The following is a 12,527-nucleotide window of genomic DNA, read 5'->3' as shown; positions in this document are numbered from 1 at the left end:
GCACTAATAACTTTCTGCTCCACAAAACAAAGCTTGTTAAGCTTTACTGCTCCCCATAAAGGGGCGCGGGGACCTGCAGATGTGAAATACCAAATACAGATGCAGCTTTTTGTTTGCACTTCTAATAAAAGACTGGATTAAATGCAGATGTTCTTCGCTTCCTTCATACACATCACGTGTGTTTGCTTTGCTGCTGTCATAGGGGGCCCGCCTCTTCTTATGCCCCACAACAGTAAACGGGCTCGGGCCGGCCATTTATATTGAGAATGGGAATACACTGGGCGCTAAAACGGGAATTGTTGTTAAGAGATTTGTACCTGCGAGACACTGGTGTTTTAAAGGGATACTCTACACCTAGACATCTCATCCCCTATGCAAAGGATAGGCAATAAGATGTCTGATCATGGGGGTCCCGCAACTGGGACATCCCATTCTAAAAACATAGACACTAATGTGGAGTTGGTCCCGCTCTGCACTTGTAGAAAGTCTTTCTAGAAGAGTGGAAGCTGTTATAAGATCTTAGATAGGATTAAAAGGGGTACTCCACCCCTAGACATCTTATCCCCTATCCAAAGGATAGGGGATAAGATGTCTTATCGATCTCAGCTGCGACACCCCAGACATCTGCTTCACGAACTTTGCTCCGTGCCAGATGACTGGTGATGCGGGGTGGAGGCTCGTAATGTCACGGTCACGCCTTGCTCGCGACGTCACGTCCACGCGCCCTCAATACAAGTCTATGGGAGGGGGCGTGACGCCCCCTCCCACAAACTTGCAGTGAGGGGGCATGGCCATGACGTCACGAGCCTCCGGTGCTGCACCCAACGCCAGGGGTGGCAGGGAGATTGTGTGGGTTTCCCCAGCGGGGGGGGACTGCCATGATCAGACATCTTATCCCCTACCCTTTGGATAGTGGATAAGATGTCTAGGGGTGGAGTACCCCTTTAAGGTTTGGGCTCTGTGCAGCCAAGTTCTTCGCCCCCAATGGTTCTTTGCCCAACCATGCCTATATGGACCTTGCTTTGTGTACTGGGGCACAGTCATACTGGATCAGAAAAGGGCCGAAGCCAAAACTTTTTGGGACTAAGGGACCTGGGCCAACCCCTGAAAACACCCTCATAACATTATCCCTCCTCCACTAAACTTTACAGCTGGTACAATATTCTCCTGGTATTCACCAAACCCAGACTTATTTATCAGATAAAGAGAAAGCGGCAGCTGTACACCACTTTATCCCACACTTGGCATCGTGCTTGGTGATGCTCAGCTACGATACTCCCGGCAGGGCACAGTTTTGTGCTGATTTTATTGCCAGACGAGGTTTGGGCTCTGTTGTTTTTGAGTCAGCAAAGCGCTGGTGACTTTTATGCATTTATTTGGGCACAATAGGGGGAGATTTATCAAAACCTGTGCAGAGGAAAAGTTAACCAGTTACCCATAGCAACCAATCAGATCGCTGCTTTCATTATTAAAAGGACCTCTGAAAAATGAAAGAAGCCATCTAATTGGTTGCTATGGGCAACAGGTCAACTTTTCCTCTGCCCAGGTCTTGATAAATCTCCCCCTATGAGCCTCAGCACTTGATGACCCCGCTCTATAACCTTTATGGGGTCTCTACCTTATGGTGGCGTTACTGTGGTTCTTAAATGCTTTTACTGCTCAATAAGGCTGGGTTCACACTACGTTTGTAGTGTACAAGTGCCGGATCCGGTTGGGAGGAGCAAAAACAGGCCGGTCCCGTAGCCCAGGCAGATCCAGCCGGAATCCCATTCATTTCAATGAGCTGACTCCAGTCGGCTCATTTTCGCCCTGTATACAGTTTTCCCACCGGACCTGAAACTTTGGTATACCACGGTTTTAGGTCCGGTTAGAAAACTGTATACGGGGCAAAAATGAGCCGACTGGAGTCAGCGTTTGACTCCGGTCAGCTCATTGAAATGAATGAGGTACCGGCCAGATCCGGCTGGGCTACGGGATCGGCCTGTTTTCGCTCCTCCCAACCGGATCCGGCTGGGCTACGGGATCGGCCTGTTTTCGCTCCTCCCAACCGGATCCGGCACCCATACACTACAAATGTAGTGTGAACTGGCCTTAATACTGCTCAGAGCTGATGGGGGAAAATATAAAAGGAAAAAAAATGTACACACTGATGGCAGTGATGGCCCCCAAGGGTAGGGTCACACAACTGATCCGCAGCGTATTTCCCTGTGTGCGCTCGTAGCGGCGGATTGCTGCTAAGAACAGAAACACGGGCACAGGCAGGGGCTCAGTCAAGGTTCGGTTATCGGCGGATCCGCAGCGTATTTTACGCGTATCTGTTACGTGTGACCCTACCCTAATACAGGTCCAAGCCAGTATCACTGAGCTCTATAGAACTATTTACTGTTTCAACAAGGTTTGTAAAGGCCATTGCACTGGTAAGGGCTGGATTTTATACACCTGTAGTAATGGGATTGAATAAAAAAAACTTAAATTCGGTTGCTAAGAAGAGGTGGGGCCAATACTCTGTCCAAAGGCTGTCTGGGCATGCTGGGGGTTGTAGTTTTGCAACAGCAGATGACACACTGGTTGAGAAACGCAGATATAGTGTATCTGAATGTATTTATTTATAAGTGTCACTATTAGAGATGAGCGAACTTACAGTAAATTTGATTCGTCACGAACTTCTCAGCTCGGCAGTTGATGACTTTTCCTGCATAAATTAGTCCAGCTTTCAGGTGTTCCCGTGGGCTGGAAAAGGTGGATACAGTCCTAGGAGACTCTTTCCTAGGACTGTATCCACCTTTTCCAGCCCACCGGAGCACCTGAAGGCGGAACTAATTTACGCAGGAAAAGTCATCAACTGCCAAGCCGAGAAGTTCGTGACGAATCGAATTTACTGTAAGTTCGCTCATCTCTAGTCACTATGTGTGTTTGTTCGGTATATTTTTTGGGGAGAAATTATTATCATTTTTTTTTTTTCCAAGACATTAGTGAAACTTTTCCAAAGTATCGCTCACCTGCTACAACCGGGAATATCTCACCAATAGATCCTAAAATAGTCAAGGCTGAAAATCTTGTTGGATGTGACGAACCAGGAAAAAGTGACTCAAACAGATAATCTGTGATAGATAACATGAATTCCTGGAAAAACAAAAGAGACACAAAACAGCAAAATGTAACATCTGGGAACGTGTCTGAGTGTGGGAAAGAACACAGAAAACTGATAGGCAGAGTGTTAAGATGTTCTTAAGCATCACAGCAGATGTCAGGACCCCAAAACAACCTGTACAAACAGTACCCGGCATAGGGAACTGCCCTTTAAGACGGTCATAATAAATTGCACAGTCGGTCGGGTTTAAGGGTCAAAGACATTTTCGGATCTGCAATAGTAGTTGTAACATTGATAAAACTGTGAGGGTATGTGCACAAAGAGTAATTTACTGCTACTGGAAAAATACGCTGTAAAATATGTGGCAGAAATTTCATATACAGTGATCCCTCAACTTGCAATGGCCTCAACATACATTAGTTTCAACATACAATGGTCTTTTCTGGACCATTGTAAGTTGAAACCAGACTCAACATACAATGTACAGACAGTCCAGATCTGTGAAACGTGTCAATGGCTGGAAGAACCGACCAATCAGAATGGGCATTCACTGGTAAAACCCCTGTATTACTGAAGTGTATGCACTGACTGGGGTCTGGAAGCGCCCCCTACAGTACAGGGAGGTATTACATGTTCTGTACACTTTACCTGTGCCAGGGTTAGCTGCACCTTTGGACACCAGGTGAGGGCGACTCCATGTTACTTTTTTAGGACACTGTGTACTGTCCTCTACATAGACCAGTGTTTCCCAAGCAGGGTGCCCCCAGCTGTTGCAAAACTACAACTCCCAGCATGCCCGGACAGCCTTTGGCTGTCCGGGCATGCTGGGAGTTGTAGTTTTGCAACAGCTGGAGGCTCCCCGCTTGGGAAACACTGACATAGACCATGATTTACAGCTCCCAGCAGATCTTTCTTACTTTTATATGTAAGGACTTACTTTATCTACTTATTTTTCTTTTAATTCTCACTTTTTCCTATTTTTGGATGACATTTTGGGGCTTCAGAACCAATTACCAGGTTTCCATAGAGTTCTGGTCTCAACATACAATGGATTCAACATACAATGGTCGTCCTGGAACTGATTAATATTGTAGCTTGAGGGACCGCTGTACATACACAAGAAAAAGCGTTTAAGGAATCCAAGAATACTTTATTGATACATCTTAAAACCACATAAAAAGACATCATAAAGCATACGGTACCTTGGAAACCAGGGGTGCAAAGAGATAGCCAGCATGACACTGGTAAAAGGTGAGGGTTCACATCAATAATATTAATAGTGTTAGACTAATATAAATAAGCAGGTGCTATCAAGTACTTAGTATACAATATATTACATAAAAAGGTAAACAGCATAATAAGCTTAAAGGGGTACTCTCACCCTAGACATCTTATCCCCTATCCAAAGCATAGGGGATAAGTTATCTGATCTCGGGGGTCCCGCCGCTGGGGACCCCCGCAGTATTGCATGCGGCACCCACCTGTTTTTTGTCCGGAAGCGCTGGAGGGTCTGAGTCGCGACTACGGGAACGGAAGTCCGTGATGTCAGGACGCCCCCCCCCTCGTGTGACGGCCCCTCCCATAGACTTGCATGGAGGGGACGAGCGTGACGTCACACGGGGGCGGAGTCCTGACGTCATGGTCTTCCATTCCTGTAGTCGCGACTCAGACCCTCCAGCGTTTCCGGACAAAAAACAGGTGGGTGCCGCATGCAATACAGCGGGGGTCCCCAGCGGCGGGACCCCCGAGATCAGACATCTTATCCCCTATCCTTTGGATAGGGGATAAGATGTCCAGGGTGGGAGTACCCCTTTAAAGGGGTACTCCCGTGGAAAACTTTTTTTTTTTTTTAATCAACTGGTGCCAGAAAGTTAAACAGATTTGTAAGTTACTTCTATTAAAAAATCTTAATCCTTCCAGTACTTTTTAGGAGCTATATACTACAGAAGAAATGCTTTTCTTTTTGGATTTCTCTGATGTCATGACCACAGTGCTCTCTGCTGACCTCTGCTGTCCATTTTTGGAACTGTCTAGAGCAGGAGAAAATACCCATAGCAAACATATGCTGCTCTGGACAGTTCCTAAAATGGACAGCAGAGGTCAGCAGAGAGCACTGTGGTAATGACATCTGAGAAATCCAAAAAGAAAAGCATTTCCTCTGTAGTATACAGCCCATAAAATGTATTGGAAGGATTAAGATTATTTAATAGAAGTAATTTACAAATCTGTTTAACTTTCTGCCACCCGTTGATTAAAAAAATAATTAAAAAAAAAATAAACGTTTTCACGGGATTACCCCTTTAATAGTTACCAAGTGGTTCGAAGGATAGTGAGATGTGGGCCCTCACCACCCGACGTTTCGGCAGAGAATGGCTTCTTCCGGGGCATGCCCCAGAAGAAGCCATTCTCTGGCGAAACGTCGGGTGGTGAGGGCCTACATCTCACTATCTCTTTGCACCCCTGGTTTCCAAGGTATGCTTTATTATGTCCTTTTATGTGGTTTTAAGATGTATCAAAGTATTTTTGGATTCCTTAAACGCTTTTTCTTTTGTATGTACAATAATTCCTGCATGGGATGTTCCACATGAGGGAAGTTGTGTTAGAAAATTCTTAGATTAATAAGGAATAGTTTAGAAATCCTCCAGGGTTCCTACAGTACTTGGTGTAATTGCGGCTATTAACCTCACTTGTTCCTATGAAAAAATTATCTCTCTTGGCAATTCCTCCCACCAGAGCTTCGCAAATAAATGGTCCTGTTGGTTGACCTCTCAATATACGCAAGTGCCATGATCCTTTCTTCTCCCCCCCCCCCAACCCCTCCCCCCCCCCCCTCTCCCATACCCCCACCCCTCCTGGATGGTAGCTACATGGCTCATCTTAGATCGCACCAGTTCCTATTGAATTTGGCCTATTAGCACAGTTTCTTTTTTTTTGCGTATTACTTGCCCATTACTTCTTTTGAATGCCCACAAGCTGAGGACTCCTTTCTTTTTTCGTGTTATCAACATGATCTGCTGCAAGACGGACTGCTAATAGTTGGTTTTTAGGTTGTTTACCTAAATGTTTGTTCTACTATTCTTTGATCTGTTCACACCGGGAATGCCCGGATTATTTTGTAAGTTAGAGATCGCAGGGGTCCGAGCGCTGGGGCCCCCGGGATCTCCTGGACGAGGCCGCAGCAGTATGCTGCAAAGGGGGCAATCCGTCCCCACATGACACGGTGGCCGACACGCCCCTCCATGTACCCCATAGAGGGCGTGTCTGCTGTGGCTTTCTGCTGGGGACAAAACTGCACTTCCTGCAGACTGCCGTGGCCCCATCCAGGAGATCCCGGGGGGCCCCAGCGATCAGACCCCCCCGCGATCTATAACTTATCCCCTATCCTTTGGGTAGGGGATAAATTATTTTGCACTGGAATACTCCTTTTAAGACCAAGGAATCTCCGGCTGGATATATCCCGTCCGGATATGCCGAGGGACAATAGAATTAGTTGGCGCTAGGACCGTGTGGGCAATGTATTCCACGCAAGTTACGCAGAGAGAATGAACAAGATCATTCTTTCAGCAGTGGAATTCCGTAGTGCACACTGTTTAGCTAAGGCTGCTTTCATACTATAAAGTTCTTCTGTTTTAAAGAGCCATTATAATGTTCCGTTATGAAAACCTTTAAAAACGGCCGTTTTTAGTCGATTGGATTTTTAAGTCGATTGGATTTTTACATTATCCGGCATAGCCAGTTAATAATGGACATTATTTGTGACCGGAGAAAAAACGGTACATGCACTATTTTTCTCCCGTCCCAAAATAACGTCCGGCTTTGACGGGTTAAAACGGATAATGTAAAAATCCCATAGACTATAATGGGATTTTGTAACAGCCGTATTTAAGGATTTTCTTAAGGACTCAGACAATTTTATTTTTACTTTTTCTTTTTTTCCTCCTCACCATCAAAAAAAATCATAACTCTTTTATATTTTCATCCACAGATCAGTATGAGGTCTTGTTTTTTGTGCGACCAGTTGTCCGTTGTTATGCCATCACTCACTTTACCATAAAATGTATGGCGCAACCAAAAAAAATACTATTTGTGTGGGAGAAATTAAAAAGAAAAACGCAATTTTGCTAATTTTGGAAGGTTTCGTTTTCACGCCGTACAATTTATGGTAAAAATGACATCTGTTCTTTATTCTTTGGCTCAATACGATAAAAATGATACCCATGATAACATACTTTTCTATTACTGTTGCGCTTAAAAAAAAAATGTTTAACCAAATTAGTACGTTTAAAATCCCCCTATTTTGAAGACCTATAACTTTTTAATTTTCCCATATAAGCGGCGGTATGAGGGCTCATTTTTTGCGCTGTGATCTGTACTTTTATTGATACCATATTTGCTTATATAAAACTTTGAATACATTTTTTATAAATTTCTTTTGGAATAAAAAGTTATTAAAAAAAAAGCAGCTATTTTGGCCTTTTTTTTACGTTCACTGTACGGTATCATTAACATTTTATTTTAATAGTTGGGATATTTACGCACGTGGTGATACCAAATATGTATATAAAATATTTTTTTGTACACTTTTGGAGGCTAAATAGGGAAAATGGGACAATTTACATTTTTATTGGGGGAGGTTTTTTTTAGCTTTTTTATTTATTTATTTTTTTACTTTTATTTTTAGCCTTTAATAGTCCCCATAGAGGACTATTTAAAGCAGTCATTCGATTGCTAATACAGTTCAGTGCTATGCATAGGACATAGCACTGATCAGTATTATCGGCCATCTTCTGCTCTGGTCGATCGCAGACCAGAGCAGAAGACCCATGGAAGGCAGCGGAGGCATGTGAGGGGACCTCCGGCTGCCATGCTGGATGATCGGATCGCCGCGGCAGTGCTGCGGGTGATCCGATCATCCATTTTAGTGTCCGCAATGCAGCAGATGCAGTGATCTGAATTGATCACGGCATGTGAGGGGTTAATGGCGGACATCCGCGCGGCATGTCTTGGCTGTTATCAGCAGCCAAGACATGCCGCTCATGACCCGAGCATCGCTCCGATGCTCGCGGTTATGTATAGGACGTAAATGTACGTCCTGGTGCGTTAAGTACCAGCTCACCAGGACGTACATTTACGTCCGGCATCGTTAATGGGTTAAAACAGAATAACTTTATAGTGTGAAAGCGGCCTAAATCCCAATGACAGCAATGGAAGCCTGATGCACCAGAGTTTACAAGCGTAATTTCGAGACAAAATCATGCAGGGAATTTCTGTAGCCTAAACCCAACCTTACTTTTTTTGTGTACAGTTCAGGACATTAGTTAGTCCCATTTGATGTACAGTACAATGGAGGTTTCCTAATGACAATCCCAGGTGATGTCTTCTCTCACCGGAGTTGTTTACTTTTCTTTTCTTCACTATCTGGCCTAGACCGCCATTAAGATTTCTCCCATACAAGACTTCTCCACAGAACCGGCCAAACAAACATATAAGGCTCCTTTCTGCAGTACAATACTCGCCTATTTACAAACTCCCCATGTTTATTGTCACACACGGTAATAGCACCCGCTTTGTGTCCCCATAAAGTTGTTAGGCTTTCTCTGTGCCCCCAAATTTAGATGTAGGCCCCCAAACTGCCCCCAAATATAGCTGTAGGCCGCCATACTGTCCTGCTTTGGTGCTCCACTGCTCCTCTGGTCTTGCTTTGGCTCATAGCAGTAGGTCCCCGGTCTGCAGGGGCAGTGGAGCAACAAAGCTTATGGTAGTTACTGCCCACAGCAGCCCAGTGCCCGCACTTCCCCTTTGCTGTCCTCCTGCTCCGCTCCTCGATGCAGTGACGTCAGCCGACTATTTCTTTCAAAGTGGTCAAGACCAGTAACCAGCGGCTGTGGCTGCTATTACTGATTTTATTTTCTTCAAGTACCCCTGGAGAACTGCTAAGTACCCCTGGGGGTAATTGTACCCCAGATTGAGAACCACTGCTCTAGAGAATAAATGCCTGTGCGACCTGCCGCTCCAATCCTCCTCCCCCAACGTGATCAGCTACTGTATATAAACTTACTGTATAACGCATCAGAGCTGTGCCGGGATCCTCTGTACTGTCCGTACGCTCCGACTCCCTTCGAGTCCTGCTCTGTTGATGTTTATACAGAACCTGAGAACTTTCTTGCACACGACAAAAAAGCTAGAAATAAAAGACAATGGGTTTCAGAACATATTGATCACGGGTGGCGGGACATATGTTGTGCATGGATTAATGCATGAAGATGCTCCATGGTAAGAAACATTCACCTTCTTGAGCAGGTAACACAGCTGCTGTCTGATGGATGGAGACTGACAGTTCAGGTTGTACCTGAGAAAAAACGTAATCAAAGTCATTTCATCCCGCGACACCACTTCAGTGCTCCAGTGACTCTCACAGAGGAGGCCCAGGGCATCAATACGGATCTAATTAGAAATAGAAAAAAATTAATGAATTAAAAGGGTATTTTTACTTTACAATATACTTTAATTAAACCCAGACAAATCTCAGCTCGATCTGGGAACAAACACCAATATTCCAATGTTATAAGCCAGCACAGTGACACATGAGTTCCACACACTGTCACGTGGGCTGTATACTTCAACTGTGGTTTCCCCCAACTTAGTGGGAAATACTTCTTAAAAGCAGTCACACTTAAGGAAACCTGTCATCACTTTCATGCTGCCTGAACCACTAGTCACTGGGGCGGGCTTTGGTGACTTCACCCAGGGTGCTCGACACAGCTCCATGTTGGGCACTCGACACAGCTTCATGATGCCACTCTATGCATGGGGAGAGCTGGGGTGCCAGCCAGATTGTTCGGGGTACCAGCGGTCAGACTCCCCGCGATCAGACACTTATCTCCTTTCCTGTGGATAGGGGATAAGAACTTCAGGACCGGATTTCCCCTTTAAAAAAGAACCTGTCACCAAATAAACTTTTCTAAACTAACTTGGGCTATGTTCCATAACTACTCCTAATACCTTTTCGTCGTTAAAAAAAAAAAAATTCAGAGCTTTAAAAAGCTCTGTATCCTACCTTTATTCTTGGGCTAGGGGACTACTTCCGCCCTCACATCGTTGCAGTGCTGTGATGAATAGAAGACCTCAAGCTCTCTGCATATTTCAGTGAGGCTCTGTGCAGCTGTCAATCAAGCTCAGTGCAGAGAAACACTTCCTGAGTTTGGTCTCCTCCCAGGCTGATTGACCAGATCTCACCTACATGGAAAATTGGGATGCCCTGACTGGTGAGGCCTAATGCAGGTGGAGTATGAAAGGACAGGTGGCTGTGTATGTGGCCTCTCAATTCATTTTGTACTGGGTTATAACCATGCTATTCACAGAAGTGAATGGGAAAGGCATTGCACACACCAAGCTGTTCTGGAGGTAGACTCAACACTCTATTCCTAAAAAAGACTAGGACCCACATTCTTGAGATCACGGGGACCTCAGCAGTCAGACCCCATGCAATCCGATATATAACCCCTATTCTATGGATAGGGAATAAGTCCATTTGGAAAGCCTCTTTAGAGTCTATTCACACGTACAGTATCCTGCATATATTTAATGTGCAGCATTTGAAGCTGCAGATTTGAAGCTGTGATCAGTCATTTAGTTTACATTTTACTCAGCAGCTTTAAAGAGTACCTCTCATCAAATAAACTTTTGATATATTTTAGATTAATGAATGTTGAATAACTTTCCAATAGCATGTTAATGAAAAATATGCTTCTTTCTATTGTATTTTTCCCGATCAGTCCTGTCAGCAAGCATTTCTGACTCATGCTGGAGTCCTAAACACTCAGAGCTGCCAGCCTGCTTTGTTCACAGCCAAACAGGCTGTGAACAAAGCAGGCTGGCAGCTCTGAGTGTTCTCCTTTGTGAACAAAGCAGACTGGCAGCTCGTAGTGTTTAGGACTCCAGCATGAGTCTGAAATGCTTGCTGCCAGGACTGGTAGGGAGACCCCTAGTGGTCATTTCTTCAAAGTGGAAAATTAAATAGAAAGAAGCATATTTTTTAATAACATGCAATTGTAAAGTTATTCTGCATACATTAATCTATAATTTATCAAAAGTTTTTTTGATGAGAGGTACCCTTTAAATCCTGCGCATCAAATAAGTACATGATACCGTATACGTGAACAGACCCTTAAAGAAGAAACATTTTGCATTCAGGACGCCCTATAACAAAATATGACTATTACTGTACAGATGTCTCTGCTCTATGGAGGAGGAGGGAAGGACGGGACCAACTAACAGAGATAATAGCTTCTGCCTATTAGATCATTATGATATATAATCTGCCTACAGATATATATGGACAATATATTTACCAACTCACTATTCGTTTTGCTTTTATCTGCCACACAGTATTCCATCATTAGCCGGAAACCTGACTGGTTTAAAATTTATTCTGTTATCATAATTTTCTTTTTTTTTTTCCTACCTTCTTAAAACTACAGTTCATATCTATAGTCGTGGGCTGATAACATGGAATCTGGACAATATCCCACTGGACCATTACGCTGCTCTGTCTTTTATCTGCTACTATCCGGTCACCACCTATCATATTGCTTGTAAGAGATTCCATGACACACACAGAAACCAAGGAGATAACCCCCGGGACTGGGGAAGACCGGAGGATACCGGGACTGGGGAAGACCGGAGGATACCGGGACTGGGGAAGACCGGAGGATACCGGGACTGGGGAAGACCGTAGGATACGGGGACTGGGGAAGACCGTAGGATACCGGGACTGGGGAAGACCGGAGGATACCGGGACTGGGGAAGACCGGAGGATACCGGGACTGGGGAAGACCGGAGGATATGGATCATTTTTGCTCCCGTGTTTTCTATTGTAATGGAAGAAGGGGAAAATATATAATATACAGAGAGGAGTGTAACATCATCTCTTTTACAGTTTTCTAGAGTTACTTTGCAAAACAACAATATGAAATGACAGAAAACTAAAAGAACCAAAGTCAAAAGTCAGCTAACCCCAGCGACTTTGGCAGGACCAACACACAGTCTAATAAGTAGTTTCCAACCAGCGTGCCTCCAGCTGTTGCAAAACTACAACTCCCAGCACTACCAGACAGGCTTCAGCTATGTGGCCAAGCTAGAGGTTGTAATTTTGCAACAGCTGAAGGCCTGCTGGTTGGGAAACACTGGTCTAATATGTATAGGGGTTTCCCGACTCTCCGCCAACAGATGATATCGGGGAAGTTAAAGGGGTACTCCGCTGCTCAGCATTTAAAACAAACCATTGCGAACGCTAGAGCCGGGTGCTCGTGATGTCATAGCCCTGCCCCCTCAATGCAATTCTACGGGAGGGGTGTGACAGCCGTCATGCCCCTCCCATAGACTTGCATTGAGGGGGCGGGGCTATGATATCACGAGCTCCGGAGCTGGCTCCAGC

The 12,527-nt window shown here is 44.8% G+C and overlaps 1 protein-coding gene across 5 annotated transcripts in view; it reads right to left on the bottom strand.

Annotated features, from left to right (window-relative positions):
* THADA (THADA armadillo repeat containing) overlaps nt 1-12,527 on the bottom strand; it is a 706,980-nt gene that overhangs the window by 642,923 nt on the left and 51,530 nt on the right. For all 5 annotated transcript variants that reach the window (XM_056568134.1, XM_056568135.1, XM_056568137.1 and 2 more), the window contains 3 exons: nt 9,380-9,535; nt 9,150-9,272; nt 3,000-3,123 (listed from right to left, as the gene is read on the bottom strand). In XM_056568134.1, the coding sequence (XP_056424109.1) occupies nt 3,000-3,123; nt 9,150-9,272; nt 9,380-9,535 (403 nt within the window). The remainder of the gene's footprint in view (nt 1-2,999; nt 3,124-9,149; nt 9,273-9,379; nt 9,536-12,527) is intronic.

This window comes from Hyla sarda, chromosome 3, assembly GCF_029499605.1.
Source record: "Hyla sarda isolate aHylSar1 chromosome 3, aHylSar1.hap1, whole genome shotgun sequence".
Classification (NCBI taxonomy): Eukaryota; Metazoa; Chordata; class Amphibia; order Anura; family Hylidae; genus Hyla; species Hyla sarda.
The sequence above is the reverse complement of the archived record's forward strand: the minus strand, read 5'-3'. Positions and strand labels throughout refer to the sequence as shown.